At 39.2% G+C, this 13,714-nt stretch overlaps 1 protein-coding gene across 3 annotated transcripts in view; it reads right to left on the bottom strand.

Moving 5' to 3' along the window:
* LOC128690735 (uncharacterized) overlaps positions 1-13,714 on the bottom strand; it is a 94,938-nt gene that overhangs the window by 5,885 nt on the left and 75,339 nt on the right. For all 3 annotated transcript variants that reach the window (XM_070088231.1, XM_070088230.1, XM_070088232.1), the window contains 2 exons: positions 11,425-11,476; positions 10,835-11,317 (listed from right to left, as the gene is read on the bottom strand). In XM_070088231.1, the coding sequence (XP_069944332.1) occupies positions 10,835-11,317; positions 11,425-11,476 (535 nt within the window). The remainder of the gene's footprint in view (positions 1-10,834; positions 11,318-11,424; positions 11,477-13,714) is intronic.

Here is a 13,714-nt window from a genome sequence, read left to right as displayed (position 1 = left end):
AAATCAAAGAAAACTCAGATGAGTGTGTATAAATAAATGTGTACATGTATGTGTAGTGTGACCTAAGTGTAAGTAGAAGTAGCAAGACATACCTGTAATCTTGCATATTTATGAGACAGACAAAAGACATCAGCAATCCTACCATCATGTAAAACAATCACAGGCTTTTGTTTTACACTCACTTGGCAGGACGGTAGTACCTCCCTGGGTGATTGCTGTCTACCAACCTACTACCTATAATGTATTAAATACAATAAAATATTACTGGGTCAGGTAGGTGGTGTTGGTTGCCAATATGACGTTTTTCAGAGAATAGTTATAGCTGCCCAGACAAATTTTGTTCTGAGTAGGGAAATTAGATCTAACAAAAATGATCCCAAATGGATAAACAACAGATTAAAACATCTCACTGGTCAAAAGAGAGGCATATACAGTGGTCCCTCGTTTCTCGTAATTAATCTGTTCCTGGAAGTGTGACTATTATCGAAACTGAAGATTTTCAAATCCATTTTCCCCATAAGAAATGATGTAAATCCAATTAATTCGTTCCAGACACCCAGAAGTATCAACAACAATTTTTTTTTTACCTTAAAGATAGATTTACATGCACAAAAGAATGAACATTCAACATGACAGTTACTTTTATTGAAGGCTGTTGTTGATGAATGGAAGACAGGGAGGAGGAGAGAGGTGTTGGTGTATGGCAGAGCGAGGGGAGGCGAGTTTATTGTTGGAGAATATGACACTAATATCAACTCTTTGCTTATTTATCTATCATAATTCAACTAATATGACATAATAAACAATATTAATAACATAGAAACATGGAATATAATCTAGAAGGAATAAAATAAGTCATTATGTATGTCATGAGAGGTGTTGTGTTGTTGTTGGGTATATAAGGGCCACTGAGAGTAAGCTGTCCATAATGGTGGTGAAGCAGCAGCTGAGGTGGTGGTGTTCTCTGTAGCCCTATATAACTCCAACAACATTGCAGGAGTTGGTAGAATCGCTGAATCACTGAAGACGGCACCCTCAACCATCATCACAACCACTACCACCATCACTACCACCTTCTACCACTATCACTACCACTATCACAACTGCTAGCACCCTCTACCACTATCACAACTGCTTCCACTCTACCACCACCACCACCTTTGTATTTTTCTGCAAACTTTCTTAAATTATGTGTGTTTCTCAAATTCTTTACCAAAGGGCTGGCACTAGAAGCTTTCACTGGAGCCATGGTGACTTATTTAGCAGTTGCAAGCACCAAAATGAATGGAATACAGTATTATGAAATGTATCTTATGAACTCGTGGGATCATCCTCACTCACTGATAAACAATGGCACACTGACTGGGAACAGTGTGAGGCGGCTCGGGGCTGTGTGTACGCATCCCAGACAAACAACTATTTGCGAGTCAAATGACGATTCACGAGCCAATGTTTTGACGAAAATAACGTTACGATTTTCGAAAATTACAATTATCGAGGGACCACTGTATAGGCATATCAAAAGAAGGGGATGGGCAGTTAAGAAATCAATATATTCAATTAGAGAAATAAAAAAAAGGAATAAGAAAAGCAAAAAGGGATTATGAGGCTAAAGTTGCAAGGGATTCAAAGACTAACCCAAAAGGGTTCTTTCAGGTATACAGAAATAAGATTAGGGACAAGATAGGCCCACTTAACTCTTTCAGGGTCCAGAGGCCAAATTTCAAAGTGTGCACCAGGGTCCAAGAATTTTAAAAAAAAAATTTTTGTTATTTTTCTTATGAAATGGTAGAGAATCTTTTTCTGAAGGTAATTAAACAAAAAGTACGAAATTTGATGGAAAATTGACGAAATTATGCTCTGCGAATTTTGATGTCAGCGATATTTATGAATCGGCAATTTTGCCGACTTTGACTCCCATTTTAGGCCAATTACGTTATTCCAGAAGACTAAATTCTTAGCTATTTCACTAGTATTACTTCTATTCTATCGATTGGAAATTGGTAATTTGGCCAATTTAACACAAAGTTCAAAATATTCCAATTTCAAAATAGGGTCCAGAATAAACAATGTAGGTATTCCTGGCACTAAACTAACATTTCCTCTATTCATTAGTTACGTTTTGAGGCTTTACAAATGAATTCCATTTTGATTTTTTATTCACATAATGAATTTTTATTCAAACCAAAAAATAGAAGATTTACTGTTATGCAATATTGTAATAATTGTATAAATATCATCACCACATTTGTGAATGTATATTAGACCCACCAGCTGGCGTGTATTAGACGTGTGAGGTCGTTTGTTTACTCTTGAACATCAGCAAAAATTTAACATTTCCTCTACTTTGACCTCAGTTTCAAGCCATTTTCAGTGCTAAAACCAATCAAAATCATCTCTATTTCTGTAATATGTCTTCCATTCTATCAAATGAGACCAAGAAATCGCAAATACAACTATAAAAACATATGAAAAAACACTGCAAAGTCGCTGTTTTAATCGAAAATCACAGTCTCAGTTTGTTTTTCTCATTATACACTGTGCTGCAGAATTTATCTTATGTGGTGCACACATACCATATAGATGTGTTCTCTCACATCTAGGCCCAAATTTACCACACAGCTTATCAGAGTGAGCTGAGCTCATGGCATAGATCTACAGTTTGGACTCTGAACATAAAGCCGTAGATCTACGGTACAGACCCTGAAAGGGTTAAGAGTAACTCAGGTGAGATCACTGACAGTGATAAGGAAATGTGTGAACTTTTCAATACCTACCTCCTCTCAGTTTTTACTCAGGAAGATACTAGCAAAATTCCAGAAATAAAAAATTATGTAGAGCAGGACAATAATAAACTATGCACGATTAGGGTACCCAGTGACATGGTCCTTAGACAAATAGAGAAATTAAAGCCTAACAAATTCCCAGGCCCCAATGAACTGTTTGCAAGGGTTTTAAAGGAATGTAAAGATGAACTTAGCATAACTTTGGCTAGTCTTTTCAATATATCACTACAAAGTGGCATAGTGTCAGACAAGTGGAAAATGGCAAATATAATACCTAGTTACAAGGCAGGTAACAGGTCCTTAGCTTCCAACTATACACCAATAAGCCTTACCTCTATAATGGGAAAATTTATGGAATCAATAATTGCCGAGGCAGTTCATAGCCATCTTGAAAGGCATAAACTGATTAATGAATCTCAGTACGGTTTTAAAAAGGGGAGTTCCTGTCTTATGAATTTACTAACTTTTTTCACTAAGGTATTTGAGGAAGTAGATCATGGTAAGGCTTTCGATTAGTTTCCACATCACAGGCTATTGAGGAAACTTAAGTCACACGGAATAGGAGAAATTTTTTCCTGGGTAGAGGCATGGTTTACAAATAGGCAGCAGAGAGTTTGCATAAATGGAGAGAAATCAGAATGGGGGCACATCACAAGCGGTGTTCCACAGGAGGTCAATGTTGGGCCCCTTGTTGTTCACAATTTACATAAACGACATAGATGAGGGAATAAATAGTGACATAAGCAAATTTGCTGATGACACCAAAGTAGGCCATCCAATTCATTCTAATGAGGACATTAGAGCACTCCAGGATGATTTGAATAGACTAATGCAGTGGTCACAGAAGTAGCAGATGCAATTTAATAAAGACAAATGCAAAGTTCTAAATGCTGGACAGGAAAATAACCATGCCACATATAAACTAAATAATGTAGATCTTAATTTTATGGATTGCAAAAAGGATTTAGGAGTTCTGGTTAGCAGTAATCTGAAACCAAGACAACAGTGCATAAGTGTTTGCAATCAAGGTAACAGAATCCTTGGCTTCATATCAAGACGTATAAATAATACAAGTCCTCAGGTTGTTCTTCAACTCTATATATCTTTGGTTAGGCCTCATTTAAATAATGCTGCACAGTTCTGGTCACTTTATTACAGAATGGATATAAATGCACTTGAAAATGTGCAAAAGAGGATGACAAAGTTGATCCCATGTATCAGAAATCTTGCTGTATAGCCCTTGTGGTTTAGCACTTCTTTTTGATTATAATAATAATCAGAAATCTTCCCTATGAGGATACACTGAGGGCCCTGAATCTGCACTCTCTAGAAAGGTGTAGAATTAGGGAGATATGATTGGGGTGTATAAATGGAAAACAGGAATGAATAAAGGGGATGTAAATAGTGTGCTAAAAATATCTAGCCTAGACAGAACTCACGGCAATGGTTTTAAGCTGGAAAAATTCAAATTCAGGAAGGATATAGGAAAGCACTGGTTTGGTAATAGAGTTGTGGATGAGTGGAACAAACTCCCGAGTACCATCATAGAAGCTAAGACGTTGTGTAGTTTTAAAAATAGGTTAGATAAGTACATGAGTGGGTGTGAGTTTGACCTGACTAGCTTGTGCTACTAGATCAGATGCCATGCTCCTTCCATAAGTGAACATGACCTGACCTGACTAGGTTAAGGCATTGGCTTAAGCCGGTAAGAGAATTGGACCTTCCTGGCATGGGCCAGTAGGCCTGTTACAGTGTTCCTTCTGTCTTATGCTCTTAATAAATATCCTGGAAATCTAAGCAGATGGAGAAGGTAGTAAAGGTTTAGACGACTTTAAATTAATTAAGTTTTGGGTTCCATGATATAGGAACTTCTTTATTTGAATCCCTTTCTAACAGTCTTAGGATCTGTCTATAATAATATCAACGAAATTATTCATAAAATGTTCTTAGTGCAGCTTCATCATTATGTATCCAATGATCATTTTCAAGGTTCTAACTCTTCAAGGTGGGTGTCCTGATGCTGGTGAAGAGCTCTTGATTCAAAGAATAAAATATTAAAATACAAAATTTTAAAGTTTTCTTCACTTTTACATCCTTAATACCTTTAATTTAACGTAACTCTTTTTATTATAGGCATTTCTTTTACTAATTCTCTTAGGTTTAAAACTGAAATTTCTGATTAGTATGCCCCTCAAGGGAGGTTCCTTGAGGGGCATACTAATCAGGTGAGGGGCTCTTGATCTAGGGAATTTGATCTGTGCTCCAGTTCCCTGAATTGAGCCTGAATACCTTCCATCCCTCCCCACGTGCACTTTATAATCCTACAGGTTTAGTGCTCCCCCATAATTATAATACTCTGATTAGTATCAACAAATGAAATAAGTTAAAATTTAAACATGATTCTAAAGTTCTTCCGTGACACAAAATAGCTCTTTTAGCTTTTAAATACTCCCATCATGAGTGATCATTCTTTTTATTGTAAACTCTCTTAAACTACTTTTCCATGGTTAGAACTGTTTTCTAGTTCACAGACTGTATGAAAGCTGTTTTTATTGAGAGACAAGAATACAGTACAGTAAAAGTATTATCACTACAAATATTTTCAAGGTTGGAATAGTCGACTAATAAAAGTACCTAATTGTTTTCTGGAAGATTTAACTCTTTAAGTTGTTGACCTCATGAAAAAAAAGTGATTATCAAACCATTCATTATGCAACACTAAGATTCATCCAAGCATTTCTGCAAATCTTATGGATAGCCAGAAGATTTTTCATCTCCTTAAAATGCCTGAAATTAATGTGCAATGGTATTTTCCAGTAGCATTGCTATGGTTTAAAAAAGAAAACCTGTTCAAATAAGTAAGGTACTCTTCCTTACAGTGACACATGTGATTCTACACTATGAGTTGTCCTTTCTAAAACTAATTTGTAAATTTTTAGTGTTATCAAAGGCCATCTTCAAAGAATTGCAATAATTTAAACACTAGGCACCACATCACAATGGCAGGGTAGGGTTTTCAAAACTCAAGCACAGCAGTACAGCTGCCATGTATGACAAACCCAAACTACAGCTAACCATAGCCACCTCCTGCAAACCCTTGTTTAATTATTACTTTTCGTTTCCAGATCTGTTTATTTATTTATTTATTTAATTTGAACATACATACAGAGGTACAAAAAAATACAGGTAAGAGCAGCATGCCAAAGCCACTTGTATGCATAGCATTATGGGCAGGCTTAAAATTAACTTAAGATTAACTAAGCAATGATGTAATCAGTGATAAAACATTATTGTAAATAGATAACAATATAGTTCACTGTAGGTTTTTTCTGTCTTTCAGTTATAAAGTGTGAAACCAAGAACTAGAAATGTGGAGGGTTAGGCTGCTAGAGGTGATCAGGGAAAACTTGGTGCCAGCATTTTAAGCCTCCGGATGCAACATCCCAGCAATTCCAGGAACAGCTGTTAAAAATTGACCACTGTCTGGAAAACCTTCCAGCTCCTGCACCCAACATCTTGCTCCTGGGGGATTTCAACTTAAGGCACCTAAAATGGAGGAATATAGCAAATAATATTGTTGCAGTAATAACACCAGGAGGCAGCTCTGATGAAAACTCACACTCACACGAGCTTTTAAATCTCTGCACAAAATTCAATTTAAACCAGCAAATAATAGAGCCTACTAGACTGGAGAATACACTAGACCTCATCTTCACTAACAATGATGATCTGATACGAAATGTAACCATATCAAAAACAATATACTCAGATCACAACATAATTGAGGTTCAGACATGTATGCGCGGAGCCCCAGACCGACATAATGAGATTAGTCACGAGGGAGCATTCACCAAATTCAACTTCAATAACAAAAACATAAAGTGGGACCAAGTAAACCAAGTCCTAACCGATATAAGCTGGGAAGATATACTAAGCAACACAGACCCCAACTTAAGCCTAGAACAGATTAACTTGGTGGCACTCGATGTATGCACAAGGCATATTCCTTTAAGAAAAAGGAGGAGTAGATGTAAAATAGAAAGAGACAGGCGCTCCCTTTACAGGCGACGGAAATGAATAACAGAGCGGCTAAAAGAGGGCAATATATCTGAAATGCGTAGGGAGACACTGGTCAGAGAAATAGCAAGCATCGAACTTAAGCTAAAGGAATCTTATAGGAGTCAGGAATCGCGGGAAGAACTAAAAGCCATAAATGAAATCGAAAGAAACCCAAAGTATTTCTTCTCCTATGCCAAATCAAGGTCGAGAACAACGTCCAGTATTGGACCCCTACTTAAACAAGATGGGTCCTACACAGATGACAGCAAGGAAATGAGTGAGCTACTCAAGTCCCAATATGACTCAGTTTTTAGCAAGCCGCTAACCAGATTGAGAGTCGAAGATCAAAATTAATTTTTTATGAGAGAGCCACAGAATTTGGTTAACACAAGCCTATCTGATGTTATCCTGACGCCAAATGACTTCAAACAGGCGATAAATGACATGCCCATGCACTCTGCCCCAGGGCCAGACTCATGGAACTCCGTGTTCATCAAGAACTGCAAGAAGCCCCTATCACGAGCCTTTACCATCCTATGGAGAGGGAGCATGGACACGGGGGTCATCCCACAGTTACTAAAAACAACAGACATAGTCCCACTCCACAAAGGGGGCAGTAAAGCAACAGCAAAGAACTACAGACCAATAGCACTAACATCCCATAGTATAAAAATCTTTGAAAGGGTCCTAAGAAGCAAGATCACCACCCATCTAGAAACTCATCAGTTAAACAACCCAGGGCAACATGGGTTTAGAACAGGTTGCTCCTGTCTGTCTCAACTATTGGATCACTACGACAAGGTCCTAGATGCACTAGAAGACAAAAAGAATGCAGATGTAGTATATACAGACTTTGTAAAAGCCTTCGACAAGTGTGACCATGGCGTAATAGTGCACAAAATGCGTGCTAAAGGAATAACAGGAAAAGTCGGTCGATGGATCTATAATTTCCTCACTAACAGAACACAGAGAGTAGTAGTCAACAGAGTAAAGTCCGAGGCAGCTACGGTGAAAAGCTTTGTTCCACAAGGCACAGTACTCTCTCCCATCTTGTTCCTCATCCTCATATCTGACACAGACAAGGATGTCAGCCACAGCACCGTGTCTTCCTTTGCACATGACACCCTAATCTGCATGACAGTGTCTTCCATTGCAGACACTGCAAGGCTCCAGGCGGACATCAACCAAATCTTTCAGTGGGCTGCAGAAAACAATATGAAGTTCAACGATGTGAAATTTCAATTACTCAGATATGGTAAACACGAGGAAATTAAATCTTCATCAGAGTATAAAACAAATTCTGGCCACAAAATAGAGCGAAACACCAACATCAAAGACCTGGGAGTGATCATGTCAGAGGATCTCACCTTCAAGGACCATAACATTGTATCAATCGCATCTGCTAGAAAAATGACAGGATGGATAATGAGAACCTTCCAAACTAAGGATGCCAAGCCTATGATGACACTTCAGGTCACTTGTTCTATCTAGGCTGGAATATTGCTGCACACTAACAGCACCTTTCAAGGCAGGTGAAATTGCTGACCTAGAAAATGTACAGAGAACCTTCACGGCACGCATAACGGAGATAAAACACCTCAATTACTGGGAGCGCTTGAGGTTCCTGAACCTGTATTCCCTGGAACGCAGGCGGGAGAGATATATGATTATATACACCTGGAAAATCCTAGAGGGACTAGTACCGAACTTGCACACGAAAATCACTCACTACGAAAGCAAAAGACTTGGCAGACGATGCAACATCCCCCCAATGAAAAGCGGGTGTCACTAGCACGTTAAGAGACCATACAATAAGTGTCAGGGGCCCGAGACTGTTCAACTGCCTCCCAGCATACATAAGGGGGATTACCAACAGACCCCTGGCAGTCTTCAAGCTGGCACTGGACAAGCACCTAAAGTCGGTTCCTGACCAGCTGGGCTGTGGCTCGTACATTGGCTTGCATGCAGCCAGCAGTAACAGCCTGGTTGATCAAGCTCTGATCCACCAGGAGGCCTGGTCACAGACCGGGCCGCGGGGGCGTTGACCCCCAGAACTCTCTCCAGGTAAACTCCAGGTAATATGACAAGAGACAGAGAGGAGGGGGGAGGAGATGTGTCAATAAGATTGGACCTAGTATTTACCACAAATATATCTGACAGAAATAGAATACGTGAGCTGCCCCCTGGGCATCAGTGACCATGCAATAATTCAGTTACAGAGTGTACCACTAGAACACCTAGCATGGCTAGGCATTTCAGGCAGACTTAAATTAAATCTTAAGTTTAAAATATTACAAAATTATGAGGTAAGTTGGTATTATGGCTAAGTGACTAAATACTAGTTTGTGAGTTTAGCAATGTGAATGCTTTTGTTTTGGCACTATACATAGTTTCAGTATTGGAGTATCACAGGCCAACTTATGACTAGTTAAGATTCATTATTTTGAGATTGAGATTGATATTTCTGTTTATGGTCAAATGGGCGAGTGAGTGTAAGTGTGAACCACCAGGTGGTATTCAACTATCATGTGGAACTAAACATAGAGGGTAGATTGTCAAGTGAAGTGTGCATGGTATTATGCCTTTTAATTCTTTAGTATCACATACATTGGGTTCATTGTCAAGATAACTGAATAGATACTATAATTATTTTTTTATTTTTTTCAAATACTGCAGTAATGAGTAACGCTGTCTTTGCTGGGGCCTTTTCTACAATTATTATTATTATTAGAATCAAAAAGAAGCACTAAACCACAAGGGCTATACAGTGACCTTTTCTACAAACAATAGCAAATAAAAGCAAATTTTGTTGCTATTTATATTCTTACAAGGAAATACAGGTATACAAACAATAATGAAATGTTGAAGATTGAGACACTTATGCAGCATATGGGAATCTTTATTCAGGAAACGTTTCGCCACACAGTGGCTTCATCAGTCCAATACAAAGAGGAAGGCGTAAGGAGAGGAGGAGAATGAGGTAATCAGTCCCTCAACCTGGAGTCGATGTGTTCAGTCCATCAATCTTGTAGAATGTACAGCATAGGGCCGTAGACGTCGCTTATATACTGTAGTGAGGTGACGTGAAGCAGATGGAGGCGGGGTCATAGTGGTACCATCCACTAGTCGAAGTAGGTCTTCGTCCAAAGGTTGAACAAGTGTTGAAGAATTCTTTGTAACAAGACCCCATGATGCTGACAGTTGTGATGAATGGTTTGAAAAACCGACAAGTTGAAGATTGAGACACTTATGCAGCATATGGGAATCTTTATTCAGGAAACGTTTCGCCACACAGTGGCTTCATCAGTCCAATACAAAGAGGAAGGCGTAAGGAGAGGAGGAGAATGAGGTAATCAGTCCCTCAACCTGGAGTCGATGCTGTACATTCTACAAGATTGATGGACTGAACACATCGACTCCAGGTTGAGGGACTGATTACCTCATTCTCCTCCTCTCCTTACGCCTTCCTCTTTGTATTGGACTGATGAAGCCACTGTGTGGCGAAACGTTTCCTGAATAAAGATTCCCATATGCTGCATAAGTGTCTCAATCTTCAACTTGTCGGTTTTTCAAACCATTCATCACAACTGTCAGCATCATGGGGTCTTGTTACAAAGAATTCTTCAACACTTGTTCAACCTTTGGACGAAGACCTACTTCGACTAGTGGATGGTACCACTATGACCCCGCCTCCATCTGCTTCACGTCACCTCACTACAGTATATAAGCGACGTCTACGGCCCTATGCTGTACATTCTACAAGATTGATGGACTGAACACATCGACTCCAGGTTGAGGGACTGATTACCTCATTCTCCTCCTCTCCTTACGCCTTCCTCTTTGTATTGGACTGATGAAGCCACTGTGTGGCGAAACGTTTCCTGAATAAAGATTCCCATATGCTGCATAAGTGTCTCAATCTTCAACTTGTCGGTTTTTCAAACCATTCATCACAATAATGAAATGGCATGATAAATACATGTACTTACCAATCCACCAAAAGCCTTCATCAGCTTGAGTCAAAACATATCTCTCCTGCCCTCTCATAACATATTCTTGAGGAAGACATCTTCCATCGTGGCCGAATACACAAGTGCCATTCTGTCTGTCTTTGGTGATAAGCGGCTCACAACCTTCCTCAATCTTCGTGCTTTCCTCTTGTGTATTGTTTAGTTCGTCGTTTATCTCACCTTCACTCTCTATACACTTAACAAGTTCATGTAGTAAACAAGTAGACTGTTCAATAATACTTAATTTTTTGGTTTCATTTCTAGGTGTTGATAATTCAGGTGTTGATAATTCAGTGTCATTATTCTGGGTATTATTGTTCTCTAAGAGATCCTCAGTCATTGTTTGTTGCCACATAGGGAATGACTTATCAGTGTTTTCTGTGATATCACTTCTAATATAGACACCTTCAGTTGCCCAACACACTGTCCGTTCCACTAATATCTTCCGACAGGAACATCGAGCTAGACAAAGAAAATTTGAAGTACCTGTGACATAAAACATTTTGATTTGTCTCACCTTTATTCATAACTAGCAAGCTGGCTCTAGGATACATCAGGGTGATACTTACTAGGGCAAGACACGAGGATCTTCTTCTCCCGCTTGTTGCTCACCACTACTGTCTGCAAGAATTGAGCATTACATATACTGGATTCATCGTATTGAATGTGATTGCTTCCCATTTCCCAGGCGCTGCATGACCTCTTGAGGTTTAGCGCTCCCCATAAATGTAATACTGTACAAGTAATATGCACAAGGGGAAAATAACATTACATGTACTTTTAAACTTGAGAGGAATGGAGATGAAAGATAAATATCAAAATGAGCACATGAGATATACGAAGGTCCTTCGGAACTTTAGACAGTGACCAGTATAAATGGATTACGTTAAGAAACGGGTGTTCCGTGAGGCCGTCTTTGCAAAAACACCAACATCAGTAAGTTATCAACAGGGTAGGTTTGGTAACTTGTTAAAACATGACTATGCATTATCCAACAACATTTGTTTATTTTATATTAGGCTGATGTATGGGAGAATTCTTTGCCAGTAGGAATATATTGGAGACTTCTAACTGAGAGAGAATTTGGTAACATCGCAGAAATGCAGCCTCTCCTCACTTACCGACGTACTCGTTTACGCACAACTTGGAGTTACGAGCCTCCGACAAGTCAGTACTGTATGCCATACGAGAACTTGGGTCGTGGATACGGGAAGCACAGTGTCTCAGCGTCAAGCATCTCAATCTCCTTCCTACAGCCACTCAGTACAAAAGCTTTTAAAGTCTCCAAGACTACATATTTGTACAAATTTGTGCTTGATTGAATGATTGTACATCCCATAGTACAAGATAGAAGTGCAGCAGCACTTGGAAGAGGAAAGAGAGGAAAATGGAAGAAGTACAAAAGAAATTCACAGTAAAGGGATTAGCTGGTGTGTTCATCTGTGTTTACATTCTCGGTCTCTCGTGGCAGCTTAATTAAGAAGTAATTCAACTCAGTGAACAAGATATATTGATGGTGATAATAATAATAATAAAATATAATTAATAATAATAATAAAATGTAATTAATCGCTCTGGGGTGCTTTAAATATAATACGTATTTCGTATAGGTTTGGTAGCTAACATTTAAAGCACTCCAGAGCGATTTTTATTATTATTATTATTATTATTATTATTATTATTATTATTATTATTATTATTATTATTATTATTATTATTATTATTATTATAATAGTTTATTAAGACATGATACATAGTTGTACAAGGAATTATAGTAGTTGGGTGTACATGCCAAAAGCTCCTTGTATGTAAAGTAAAAGGACACAAGTGCAACTAATGTGACATTTTATTGTGGCAATGTTTCGCTCTCCAGGAGCTTTGTCAAGCTGTTACAAACAGTACATAAACAAAAAAAAAGCAAACAAGTTCAGGTAAGATCCCAATGGGATGAGCGGGGAAGATGGTACAGATGAAGAATAGCTCTGGAGAGGAGTGTTCTTAGAGAAACAGAGCCAGGGCTTAACCCAGCAGCTAAGGCGATCGTGGGACAGACTTGAGAACAGGAATAGCAGGGACCGTTGCATTGAACTTGTGGTAGTTGAAGTTTTGAATCTTGAGTAGCTGGCAGCAGGCTAGGTCACATCAGAGGGTAGAACACATATGGGAGTTATAGGAGTAACTGAGGAGGCAGGTTAGCAATGGAGCCATTTTCGAACTTTTTGAAGCTGCTTCTAGATAGGAGGTATAGTTTAGCCTTGTTATTGAAGGTGAAACGTAGAGGCTTGATGAACTCAAGAACTTGGGTGAGTGTGAAGTGAAGCGATGATTCACATGCATACTTGACTGTTCCAGCACCGAGGCTTTTGTAGAGTTCAGTACAGGTCATGGTGTCAGCATTTGAAGAAGTGTAAAAGGTAAGGTTTTCCCATGAGGGTTTACTGGAGTCGTCGTTATCTTCCTCTTCTGGAGTGAATTCATTGGGAGAATCTACAATGGTTGTAGCAGGTGACTGAGGGTCGACAGGAGCAGCTGTGAGGTGTAATGGTTGTGTAACAGCAGGCTGGGAGAGGTGGGAGACGGTGGCTGAGGCAACTTGATCAACGTTGTCGGCGGTGGAAGTGGTTATAGAAGTTACAGGAGCAGTTGCTTGGGCAGGAGACAGGTCTGCAGGTGCAGAAAAGTTCAGGACGTTGGGAAGGATCTTGAGGATGTCTTCTGAAGGTGTGGAGTCCGGAAAATTGAAGGCAGGCATGTTGTTCAGACGGAATAGTTCGTTAATAGTGGTGTTGAAAGTGCCGGGGCTTGCTGCATTTGCAAAGTGTGCATACACCTGGTGGCCTGGTGGCTAAAGCTCCCGCT

The sequence above is a fragment of the Cherax quadricarinatus genome, chromosome 24 (genome assembly GCF_038502225.1).
Source record: "Cherax quadricarinatus isolate ZL_2023a chromosome 24, ASM3850222v1, whole genome shotgun sequence".
NCBI lineage: Eukaryota > Metazoa > Arthropoda > Malacostraca > Decapoda > Parastacidae > Cherax > Cherax quadricarinatus.
This window is presented reverse-complemented; position numbering and strand designations above follow the sequence as displayed.